This window comes from Pseudopipra pipra, chromosome 3, assembly GCF_036250125.1.
Source record: "Pseudopipra pipra isolate bDixPip1 chromosome 3, bDixPip1.hap1, whole genome shotgun sequence".
In the NCBI taxonomy this organism is placed as follows: domain Eukaryota; kingdom Metazoa; phylum Chordata; class Aves; order Passeriformes; family Pipridae; genus Pseudopipra; species Pseudopipra pipra.
The window spans coordinates 104,107,601-104,120,659 of record NC_087551.1 but is presented as its reverse complement, the minus strand read 5'-3'; the positions used below and the strand labels follow the sequence as shown (position 1 = coordinate 104,120,659).

The window sequence follows — 13,059 nt, the reverse complement described above, 5'->3', positions numbered from 1 at the left end:
AGTGTTTTGTCCAGCTGAACTGGAGTTGAATGCAGGTGTTGCTACAGGAATAAGCAGTTTTCCATCTTCTCCCCTCCTTTTGTTTGACTTTTATAACCTGCAAATCTGCCAGTTTACTGCTGGCTTTCTGCAGCATGTATCATTTGGGGGGGGTCGGAATTACTGTGATAAAACCCGGGGTGTTATTTGTTAATGCATAAAGGAGGGAAAGAAAGAGCGACCGACCTTCTGGGTGAGATGTCTGTGTGTACTGGGCAGGGCAGTTAGTGTGAGCATGTCTTGCTTTGCTCAGTGAGTTTAATGGCTATTGCTAAATGAGATGGAGTCACTGATTTTTAGTTGTTGTTTTGACTCTTGCTGTATTGTGAAATTGATTTGTTGGTTGGAATTGTGTTTCTTTGGAAGCTACTGAGTTACAGTGCTGCTCTTCAAGGGATGAGAAGATTGTGTCAGTTTTTAATTTATAGATAGACATTGTCCACATAGTATTGCTGTTGCTGTTTATTATCAAGGTCAGAAGAAAATGTGTGAAACTTAAAACAGCTTATTGCTCCAATATGCTGCAACTCCAGTGTCTCTACTTTGTAAATGGTTTGTTTCTGATTTCTACAAGTGCCAGAACCTATAAAGGTTCTTTTCTTTCCCTTTAGTTTATGTTCTTCATTCCTTGATGTGCTTTTTCGTATTTTATACTGTTTAAACAGTTAGCCTACAGTAGCAAGCCATAACTAATCATTCTAATAACAGCCCATGCTGTTCTTAATCTGTATCCTAAGCAGATTTTTTTTTTCTTCATCAACCTCAATATTTAGAGGATGTTTCTCTGTGGAAGGTTGTAGTCAGAAAACCACATTAAACTTAATTGAGAAGATCAGTACAGCAGGGTATATCTTCTTTTGCTTCAGTACAAGGATTTGTGCTAAAATTTGAACAATAGTCATGGTTTCTTTTCAAGATGTGAAGTTTGTAGGTTTTTATTCATTTTAGTCTTCTGTGACAGCACATGAAGTCGGAATACTTAGTGTGAAGTTGTAAAAATTCTGAAAGCATGTAGTGGGTTTTTTTTCCTTTTTTTTAAGGTATAGTCAGTAAGAAAATCAATTTATTAATGTTTTTTTATTGGGCCTTTAATGGTATAGGTAGAATATGTGTTTGTACAGATAATATAGAGGCAAATCACACTTGTAAAGCTGCATTAAGAAGTAATAAATCTTAAAGAATTGATACTGTGAATGAATGACACGCTTATGAATTCACTGAAATAGTTGTGTATGCTGTGTATTCTATTAATTGAATGACATAAAAAATTAAAAATAAATGAAATTATGTAAAGCTTCCCTTTTCTGTTATACCAGTTACAGGAAAGGGATATTGAAAATTCTTCCCTGGAATGAGCAGAAGCATCGTGAAGAAGACTGGTGTGAAAAAGCAGAATGCAGGTAAGTATATAAAAAGCAAAAATATTTCTCCATATTTATGTACATTTCAGAGAAATAATTTACTTACTAATTCTTAAAGTGTGGGAAATACCCAGTAAGACTGGCTTCTTATTTTTTGTACTCACTGACTTGTGTTCTCAGCCTTCGTAGTGAGACTGACTGAGCACTGTTTCATGTTCCAGCGTTACCTGCAGTGTGCCTCTGTAATGAGTAACTTTGGCAAGTGCGTGTGAGCAATGGGAGGTTACTGTTGGAGAGCCTGATTTAGTTATCTGTTTTTCCTTCCACCCCATTACTTGTCAGCCATAACATTATCATAGCAGCATTAATGGATCACAGAACTGCCTTTCACTGTGTGAGGAACAGATGGAAAGCAGAGGTGGGGCATACCTGTGTCTTCAATAGAGAGGATTCTTTCCTTCATGAGCTATCTGCTGTTTGAAATCTCTTACCAGTTGCTTTTCTGACAAAACTAACACTCAGTGTGATTGGCATTTGAATCTCATCAAATTATTGTGTAGCGGTAGGTTGATTGTATAATTTTCTTTTGGAAGTTTTAGAAAATAGACTGATGTGGAAAAAAAATGCAAGCAAATATATACTTAAACATATACTTCCTTTTTTTCTTTTTAAAGGATAATTATTGAACCAGTTTTGCAAGATGAAGGCGAGTTTCTGTATGAAATGCAACCTGAATTACTGAAGTACAGGACTACTGACCTTTCAGTGGATCTCGTTACTGATTGGTATTTGAGCAGAGCACAGGAAATTGAAAAATATGCAATGCAGGTGAGAATAGCAGTGAGGAAATGATGGTGGCTGATCAGCCTTCTTCAACAGAATCCTTAATATTCTTAATGCATATTAATGGGACACTTTTCCCTCAGTAATATACACTGTGTCTCAATCTTCATTATGGCTTTTGAAGTATTTTTTTTTTTACAGTGTACTTATGCTTACTCTAAAGTTTACTTAGCCAAATAATTAATCCATAGGAATGAATAGGAATCCAGTAGATTCCCTTTCACAGGGTTTACCATAGCAGATAGTAGCTCTTTTGTAATCCATGAAAAATGTTTACCATTACATTTTCATGTTTACAACTGAGGGGAGGGAAGTTGTGCACAGGCTGTTGGGAAACATATTTTGTTACCTGCCACATGATACTATATCATGTATATTGATATGTGGCAGTCATGTGTCACTGTCATATGTCAATATGTGGTATTGTCATGATTGATTCCTGGCAGTTCTATTGTGTGTCTGTAGGGCTGCTATGCAGCTTATTTTTGCTTGATTTTCTTTGTATGTTAAAAGTATGTGAAACTCTGTGTGGTAAAGATAAACACTGCAAGTAAGAGCAGAGCTCATCACTGATGTGCTGCAGTATTTTAATGCTTCATAAGACAATTGAACTGCATGAAAAGGAGATTGACTGGAAGTATCACTATCAGTTAGTTTTAATGGGTGAGTTCTTTCATTCTTCAAGTTTTCAGTCCTCCAAGGCTCTTCAATTATAGTTGCCTGGGATCTTAACAGCCTATCAGTATGTATGGAAATAAAAGCAACTTCTAAGGATCAATTAAATTGTGAACGTAGAAATTAAATTTCATTCTGCTCTTCCACACTTACGTCTGTCTCGCTGAATACATACAAGCAATATTGCATTCTTTGAAATCCAAACAGAACCTTTCATATAAAGGTAGTTTCAGTCACCAGGGAAAAAGGGTGTAATTATCTTCTGTGACATAAAATGCAACAATTAAAATTATTAAATCATGATCAGCTAGAAAAATCACATTACATGGCAGTTACCTAATTGTCTTAGAGCAATCCTTCATATTCCATACAGTGACATGAGGTGATGTATCTCTGTTTATGATCTCCAGAAGGTATAATATTCTAAATTATGTGCATGGGATGCATTTTGGTCAAAAGCCTTTTATGACATCATTCTCTAAGATTAAGTATTTTATTTGGTCTTTATAAAGCTGAAAAGAACAAGCCATTTAGGAATATACAGTCCACAAAAGCTTCTAGGAACTTAAAATTGCCTATTAAGCAACAGGGAAAGAAACACAAACGGGGCACAGATTGACGTTGGTTTTTGGCAAATGAAAATTGTTCAGGAGTGACGTTTTTTTATTATTTTTTTCAGGTCGACTGTGCTCTGTCCCTTGTTCGTCTTGGCATGGAGAGGAATATTCCTGGTCTGCAGGTGCTTTGTGACAATCTGATCACTCTTGAGACAGTAGTTTATGAGACTGATGGTGATCGAACCTTGACTTTAAAGGAACTTCTAGAGATGAAAGACATTGAGAAGCTGAGACTGTTAATGAAGAATGTAAGTTTCAAAATAAATTAATAAGTATACCTTGGTTTCCTGTAACTCGGTTTACCGTAAATCCTGTATATATAAAGATACTGTTAGTGGCTGACATTTTTCTGATGAACCTCCGTCTTTAATTCAACAAAAATTTAACACTTTTACCGTTCCTTTACTGTGTGTTGGTGTCTTTAAATATTGTCAAGAAATCTTAATATTTGCCTCTGCAGCAGATGTGTGTTTTTCAGTTCTGTAGTCAGCCTGTCCGTGGCATTTGAGAATACAAAAAGACCTCTTGGAAAGTTTAAAATATAGCTAGAGATTGAATAGGGCTCTGAAATTCAGTTGAAGCATTTCTAGAGGAAAATACTCAAGATTTTCATTTTTTTCCTAGGATTTATGTAATCACTCATAATTAGTTTTCCTGTCTTGCGTTCTTGCTGAAAGTCATGCTACTCTGGCATGCTTGCAAGCCGATCTTTCACTCATATTGAAATGGCAGGAGGAAAAGAGCTGGGCTTTCCTCATGGAATGAGCTTTACTCCCTGTACTGCTCAGTTTCCCCAAGCCATTGGGTAGCAGAAAGGTTGTTTCAGTGCTTCATTGTATAGTGATCTGTGCAGAGATGGTGAATGTCAGGCTTCAGCTCTTGTTTGTGGTAGGTGAAGATACTGTTTCAGTTACATTGATCACAATAGATTCTGTTTGTTTTTTGCTTATTTTGGATAATGAAGCTGAATTTGTTCCTTTTTTTCCCCTCTCTGTAATTCATTGTGTTTTCCAGTCCTCCAATGAAAAATATGTGAAGAATGTTTATCAATGGATGATCCCTTTTCTCCACCGCTGTGAAAATCAGTCCCCTGGACTTGCAAATTCACTTTTTAAAGAATATTTAGTAACACTGGCAAAGGAAGACTTGACTCTACCTCTGAAGATATTTCAAAATTCAAAACCTGCTGTAAGTGTAGAGCCCTGATGATTCTACTGGTTTGTTTGGAAATTCTTGTCCTGAAGAGATAAGTTCATAAATAGGGCTAGTTCATTTAAATCAGATCACCTTTCTGATCATTCTCTTCCTCTTGGACTCAGGATTTGTTATGTTTTAGAACACATTAAGTAAAAAGTTTTATACCATGCATTATGATGCAGCTAAACTGTCCTTGATGAGATTGTCAAACTAGTGTAAAAATTATCTTGACCTAGAAGAACAAAAGTTATTGTATGGATTCTTCTTTGAAGTAATTTTCTGGTAATCTGTTCAAAATAAATTTCTGGCATATTCACTTTTAAAAAGTGAATATGAAAGAGTTTAATGATCTCACTAATATTTCTTTCCTGAGGAATTTTACTAGGATTAAATTGCAAATTAATTCCCCTGCGTCCCGCCTTCCACGGGAAATCCGAAGAATAAAATGGGGACCATTAAGATTGAGGGAAAAGTTCAGTGAGTAAGGGTTGAAGTTGCCTTCCATATGAATGTTTCGGGCTGCTTCTATAGTTTAAATAATTCTTCCAGAGCACATAAGCACATTTTTGCATGCTATTGAACTTTCTGAGTATATGGACAAAAATCAACTAGTGGAGCAAAACCACAGCTATTTTATGTGTTGATACTGTTGAGCATATTAAACAAATCTGACAAATGTTTGCAGCAGTTGCCTTCCTCTGCCCTCTTCGCTTTTCAAATTCCAGAAGGGTATAATGGCACACCACTGTTCTTTCAAGTGTCTGCAGTGCAGGAGACTATCCAAGTTATGTTTCAGGTTGTGACTTCACCAGGTTTTTAGCAAGGGGCAGTCTGACTGCACCTAGAGACAATTTACTTACTTGGAGTACACATCTTTTTATATTCAAAAGAAAACTGTTGAATTAGAAATGGAAAATAAAAATGAGTGTGCTTTCTTTTCTTGTTAGTGTCAGCAAAAAATTATTCCTGATCAAGACCAGCTTATGATTACGGCACTGGAATGTATTTATAGCTGTGAACGAGATGACCAGCTCTCTCTCTGTTATGATATTTTGGAATGTCTTCCACAAAGAGGATATGGGTAAACATTTTCAACTGGTTATTTGTAAATATTTTAGAAATATTAAATATACTTGTGAATTAATGCTTTAAAAATGGTTGTTAAGTCACTAAAGGGCAATTGATGTTATTGGAATATTCTGCTCCTGTCTGAGTTGCCATGATTGCCATATGTGTATCTGTATGCTTGTGATGTGTATGTACTCTACCAGATAATACAGAAAAAAATGAGTTAAAGTTGCAACCCGGAGCAAGGCTTCTGTGTTAGCTCCTTAGACTTTTATAGTCTGATGAATTGAGGCCCAGTGTTAGTGTCGTATTGGTCTCGTTACAATTAGTGGCATGTTGCACTTAGCTTGCAAGCAGCAATATGGCCCCACAAGAGAGGGAAGATGGAAGACTCATATGAAGGGCAGGTAGTTCTCAAGAAAGTGGAAACATGAGGAGGAGATGTCAACTATTATTCCAGTATCTTTTGCATGTATGAAGGAGAGAGCCTGAGAATAGTCTAAGGAAGAAGCTCTGTTCTTGGGAAACTGAGGGACTCTCTCAATTTTAACTATCTTCCCAGCAAGAAACCAACAATTTTAATATTTTCAAGTAAACATATATTTCATTTTAATCAAGGAATGTTTCAAACTGCTTATCTTTATATCAGTGTAATATGAAATACATTAAGAGATTATAAGAATTACTTTTGTATATATGTATTTAATTGTGTAATATCTTTGCAGGCCTGAAACAGATAAAACTAACACTCTTCATGATGAAGTAGATGAACTGGAACAAATTCTTAGGTATTTAATTTTGCTAAAATAAATAATGTATTCTGACACAAGTCACTAGGCAGAGCCAAGAACTTTTTTATGACAAGAAAGCAGCAAGAATACTTACCTTGTTTTTAGTGCTGTCAACAAGATTATCTGTATGGTTTTTTTTATTCAGAACTTAGAAATGTTGAATGGTTTTATCTATTTGAATATCTTAAAAATGCATAGATTTTTTTCTTTAAAAGTTTGGGATTTGGTTTTTTTTTTTTCTTTTTTTGAGGAGAAAGAGGGTTAACTGAGGAGTTTTGATGCCGTGAAGATGTTGGTACTAAAAAAAATCTCCAGAGCAGTTAATTAGGGGTGAGATAAGGAAAGGGTTTATTGTGCCAAGGCAGTAGATGTTACGACGCTCGCCTGCTGTGCCCGAGATGTTACATTTTATACCATCTATCCTATCCCAAATGTGTCCACCCTGTGGCCTTTGCTCTGGACCGCCCAGGGTCCACCCCCTGGGAATTGGGGCTGGGGGCTTTTTGAGACCCTCTCTTCATCTATATTCATCTTCTTCGGGGCACAGAGGGTACATATTCACTTAATTCTTGACTCCGTTTTGTTATTCAGGCCCTGATATGCTGTTCCCTAAACAGTCTAGGCCTTGCCTTGACAAAAGACTAAACATTGCCACTGAATTCAGGGGTAGGTTTGATGTGGGGAGCATAGAATGGGGTAAGAGGGTTAAGGAATGTGTAAACTAAGGGTGCTACAGGGAAAGGGATGTGAGGGTTGCTGCTTTTAAAGTCTACTTCCACTACTTATAAAACTTATAAGGCTTACAAAATTAGAAAAATAAAAAAACATTAGGGGCTTAAGGCATCAGTTTGTTTTGGTCTTGATACTCTGTAATGCTTTAAGTGATCAAAGACGAAAACTGTAAAGATATGTTATCAGGTTATTGGTGATGTGTTTACCCTACTGTATTATTATTATTATATATATTTTAAAAAATGTAGATAATGTTACTCTGACTAATCCCTACTGTTACAGATTTTATGGAGTCTGTTTGCATTTGCAGTACATTGTCTGAGACAGCTTTAAGACTGCTGCTGCAGCAGTAGTTGTACGATTGTGCAGGATTCAAAAATGCTGACTCTCTATTTACAGTGTGTCAGAGCTGTTGGAGAAACATGGACTTCAGAAACCTGTTTCTTTTGTGAAAGACACAAAGGACAATGCGGAGGAGGCACGGAAGCTGATGATTAGGCTGACAAGGCACACAGGTCGCAAGTTAGTATTCCAAGGGGAGCGGGAGATCAGAGGGAGAGGACAGTCAGGTAACAGTCCCTGCCTGTTGTGCTGCAGTAGGGAGCTGTGACATTCACCCTGAAGATGGTGTACCTAAAATACATTTGTTAAACTAATGATTAACGTGATTGCTGGTTTGGCTTCATTCTCCACAGTCAAGTCTGTCTTACTTCGAACCTGCTTTAGTATGTTTGTGTTCAAGTAAACAAACCTAAAAGGCTGCAAGATGATGAACTGTAAAAGTTAACATATTGTAAATGAGGTCCTTTAAGACCTATTTAATTTTATTGAGAATGTAGGATTTGTAAAATAACACTTAGTTGTTTTTGGCATGTTTTCTTGGAACCCTTGTAATAGGGTAATTTATTGATTGTTACTTATTGATTCTACTGCTTATATTCCCAGTATAATTTTTCTACTTAAGAACTACTTCATTTATGTCATCTTTCAACTGTGCATGAATTATTATGGACTCTTGGCATCAGCAGATAAAAAATTTGAACCCTGGGAAAAGCAGCCATCACTGTGGGTTGATTTTTCTTTCTTATTCAAGGCAAACATGCACAGCAGTTTATTGGTAATGGTAGAGTAATATTTAGATTTTTAGTAGTATGAAAGCTTTTTAAGAGTTCTAAAAACCTTTCTTTGCAAAGATCAAGTCAATGCCTCTGTAGCAAAAATGTTGATTTTTCCGCTCATGGAGACTCTTTGCTTTGTCAAAATGACAGTTAATGCCACATGAGAAAATCACTATTATCTGGAACTAGCTTAAAAAATCTTTTTTTAATCTGAAAGGCTCAAGATAATGTGAGAAAGCCTTCATAATGTTTTTACTAATAGAAGTTTTAACAGAGCACAGGAAGTTGAAGTTTTGTGAGTCAGCATTGATCCAGGGATCCAGAGGGTCAAGAATCTGAATACCACTCAATTTAAAGGAACAAAATAAAGTTGCAGCTCTATTCTGCTGTGATTACATGCAATTGATTAGTCCTTGGAGATGGCCTACAATGAACAGCACTTTAATAATCCTCAGTTGCTGTTAGAATCTTGGTTTTGTCCCGCTGTTCTTGGATTATGAGGAAGAAAGCATATCCAACTTTCTGATGTATTACTGAAAATTTTCGAAACCTACCTGGGGGATCTTGAGAAAAATTGCTTAAATCCCTGTCTTATCCCACACAAAAAAGAGAAAACACTTGGGTATTGCATTGTTGTCAAACCATGTTATGCCACAGACACTTTTTTAATATTAATTAATATTAAACGCATTCTATCTTTAAATCACTTCTTGTTAAAAGTCCAGTTCAATATTGAAATAGCATTTGAGAAAACTCTTATTTTTGGTGATTGAAATGTAGTGTTATCTATTGCTTTTCTTTAAATCTGTTGAGGCAGGGAGTGTTTAATTTTAAAAAATATTTGTAGGCAACCATCAGCCAGTGAGACACAGTGGAAGGAGTTGCTCCAGGATATGTTAGACATGCAGCAGAAAGTGTATAGATGCTTACATTTGGATACATGCTATGAGGTGAGTTTTGTGTCTTCTTACTGACTTATGTCCCAGGTAAGCTACAGATACTCATTTCATATTGTTGCTCACAAATGTAAACACATTTTTATGTGTTGTATTACTTGGTTGTCTACTGGCTTTTTTGCGGTATTTTCATTCAAACCAGAAATTTCTGGTGTTAGTTCATTTTGTCAAAAGCCTCTTTAATAAATATCCTGTATATATTTTACTAGAATTCACCTTTTTCAAAATTGAGTCAGCTTCTTGAGGCTGTATGCTGTAGACAGTAATTCTGTGTACAAATGTGTTTAGCAATAAACACTTTAAACTAATAAAAATAAATACTCTTTTAGATAAATGTTATCTTCTCTCAAGCATTCCTTAAACATGAAGTTCTAGTTTGATAATATTATCCAATATCATTATAGGATTATGGACTTTCTGCTACTTGCAGTTGAAGTAAAATAATGTGAAATGAGAAATCTAATTTCATTGAAGGAGAAAAACTCTGCATGTGCGTAAAATCCAAACCTATGTCATTAGTATTTGCAAAGGACAGCTATTAGACTGATACAGAATTTGCTGTGACATTTATTTTTTATTTGCATTTTCACTTCAATATACTGCAGTTTTTTTACAGATACAGCACTGTTTCCACTATATTTCATGTTTTGTGTGTGTGTGTATATATATATATATATATATGAAAGAGGGTTTTTTGCAGCTTACAGATTTAATTGCTTATGGGTAGCTTACAGATTTAATTGCTTATGGGTACCACTCTGATAAGCTCTTTGGAGAGGTCTCAGAAGCAGATTAGAAAAAGAAAGAAGGAAAAAAGCAATGCTGTTCAACCTATACATGGAAAAAATCACTCATTCTTAGTAGTTGTACAGCTTGAAGTTGCTCAAAGAGAACTTAAATGTATTTAATATTCATGGTTTTGTAATAGCCTACAATTCAGTATACTTGGAATTTTTTTAAGTTAATTTAGAAAAATTATAATACTAGAGCACTCTGCAAATAAGGCATTGGCTTTGCTCTGATCTTAATATGTCTTCTATTAACATCAAATTATTTTTTAATCTCTGAACGATGTGATTTAAAAAAAAACAAACAAGGGTTTTGGTAAAATTATGTAGGAGTGCTGAAAATGCTTTGAAGTGTAATTCTGTCATATGCAGTTATACTTTGATAACTTCAAAATTGAGAAATTGATGAGACAGGAAGGAATTGCAATCCCATGTGAGGTTTATATTGGATACTTTTTAGAATAATGGTTACTCTGTTTTGCTTCCATGCAAAGTGAATTCTGTCTTCTTAAAGAAGGGCTTCATGTCCATAAATTTCAAGAGAGGTAAATATTGTTTATGTGAACTTTGAGGAAGAAGGGTCAGCTATCATAGTTTGCATCTTTCACTGTTCCTTGAAGATTAAAATGTTATGGGATGTAAGATGATCCAATTGTGTGATGTTCTTTAAGAAGCACTGAACTGTGTTCCTTTCCAGAGCGTGAGATGGTTTGGAGAGGTTCTTCCTAGTGAAGAAATACTTGTTTCAAGATGTGATTGGACAGGGTGCTAGATAATCTCGTCTGTGCCCCCTTTCCCATGAAAGGTTGGAGCAGATGATCTTTAGAGGTCCCTTCCAACCTAGTCTCTTCTATAATTCATTGATCATGTTTAATTTGTTGTGAACCTTAAAAACTTTGATAAAAGCCATTTTGTTTCAGCTGTGATGTTTTTTGAAATTATTAGATGTCTGTCCTGCTCTTTATTGGGACAATACTGACTGTGCTTAAGGAAAAAAATACTTATTTTTGTAAGTAAGAGAGATTATTTTGAGTGTCTAAAGTGGGCAAAACTTTGACCTGGAAATAAATTATGTGTTTTCTGGCAGATGCAGAATTATATTAGTATGTGCTCTTTGAAGATAGTCTTGATTCAAATTTAAATAGCATCCTATATGATCAGTTCTAAATATTTTTAGTTTCTTCAGGGATACAGAATTCCTCTCGTATGTTGTTGGTTTTAAGGTCTTAATACTGAACTGCCTTTTCAGATTCTTACATCTTATTAACACCTCAGAATGTAGGTATATTTCTGATCTCTTAAAGATCACCTATTAAAAGACAGCTAGTAAAAAGACTGTAAAAAGACAGCTAGTATGCTTTTTTTCTCCAATAAGTAGAAAGAAGTAGCTACTAGTTAATTTTAGCTTTACTTAAAGTAATACTTTCCTTGATAGAAGTTACATTTTCTGCTTAGACTGAATATATTCTTTTGACTTCAGACATCCTCAGACATCCTTTTATTCAAAGAGGTTGAATATGCATTCTAGTTCCATAGAATGCAGATAAGCTGACTTGAAGCTGCTGCTGCTGCAGGTTATTAAATTACTGTTCTTCCTTTTAGATATTCACTGAAAGTCTTTTATGCTCAAGCAGTATAGACAATATCCACTTGGCAGGGCAAATGATGCATTGCAGCGTTTGGTCAGTGGATCTACCAAGTTCATCAAAAGGGAAGCCACAGTACCGAGTCAGCTATGCAAGAAGTATTGAACTAGTTCTGGCTGCTGGCAGAGAATATTTCAATTCCTCAACGAGTTTGACTGACAGCTGTATGGAGTTGGCCAGGTATGTTTATAATTATCATATACATAAATACAGCTGATTTAATGTTGTCATAAAATTAGGGTTTATTTGCTAATATTTCCCACCCTGCCCAGTCTCCTATTGAGAATCTTTTTTCACAAGCAGGTTCTGGAAATACAAAGTAGCATTGCTTTTAATGTTAAGGGTCCTGTGATTAGCTTTTATCTTAGTTTTATGGTGATATTTCAAAATATGTGGTTTATAGATCAAATACTTCCTAAGAATGTGTGACTGTGTGTTTATTCTGTTTAGTAAGATGTTTTGGTCCTTCTCTGACTTACCTCCCATGAGATGTTTCATGGTAATTTAACCTTGTTTTCCTGAGGGATTATCATAGTGTGTAGGTCTCCTAGTAGCCTCTGTGTATGAGTTGTTTTAGGTAGAATGTATTGATCTTCTCTTTAACTTTTTCGTTCTCCTCATGTTTTAATCTTCAGCCTGAAATATTTGTCAATGCTCCTGAAAAATGTGATAGGTTCAGATGGGATGTTCAGACAACATACAATTTTATTTTATTTTTGATGTAAATGTGTCTATTCTTAATTAACATGTAGAGATAAAAGTCATATGGCACACTGAACAAATAAAATAATTTCCTGATTTAATGTGTAAGGTGAATTAAACCATTTGAAATCACTGAGACAGGATGCCATCCAGAGGGACCTGGACAAGCTTGAGAAGTGGGCCTGTAGTAATCTCAGGCAATTTAATAAGACCAAGTTCAAGGTACTGCACCTGAGTGAGGGCAGCCCCTGGTATCAGTCCAGGCTGGGGGATGAACGGATCAAGGGGAGCCCTTCTGAAAAGGACCAGGGGGTTCTGGTGGGTGAGAGGCTGGACATGACCTGTCAGTGTGCACTCACAGCCCAGAAAGCCAAATGTGTCCTGGGCCGCATCCAAAGCCGTGTGGGCAGCAGGTCAAGGGAGGGGATTCTGCCCCTCTGCTCTGCTCTGATGAGACCCCACCTGGAGTGCTGCATCCAGTCCTGGGGTCCCCAGCACAGGAAGGACACTGACCTGCTGGAGCAAG

The 13,059-nt window shown here is 36.0% G+C and overlaps 1 protein-coding gene across 2 annotated transcripts in view; it reads left to right on the top strand.

Moving 5' to 3' along the window:
- Positions 1 to 13,059, top strand: part of NBAS (NBAS subunit of NRZ tethering complex) — a 169,190-nt gene that overhangs the window by 42,406 nt on the left and 113,725 nt on the right. For both annotated transcript variants that reach the window (XM_064650553.1, XM_064650552.1), the window contains exons 22-30: positions 1,356 to 1,439; positions 2,075 to 2,228; positions 3,598 to 3,783; positions 4,550 to 4,723; positions 5,680 to 5,813; positions 6,526 to 6,588; positions 7,723 to 7,845; positions 9,289 to 9,391; positions 11,788 to 12,011. In XM_064650553.1, the coding sequence (XP_064506623.1) occupies positions 1,356 to 1,439; positions 2,075 to 2,228; positions 3,598 to 3,783; positions 4,550 to 4,723; positions 5,680 to 5,813; positions 6,526 to 6,588; positions 7,723 to 7,845; positions 9,289 to 9,391; positions 11,788 to 12,011 (1,245 nt within the window). The remainder of the gene's footprint in view (positions 1 to 1,355; positions 1,440 to 2,074; positions 2,229 to 3,597; positions 3,784 to 4,549; positions 4,724 to 5,679; positions 5,814 to 6,525; positions 6,589 to 7,722; positions 7,846 to 9,288; positions 9,392 to 11,787; positions 12,012 to 13,059) is intronic.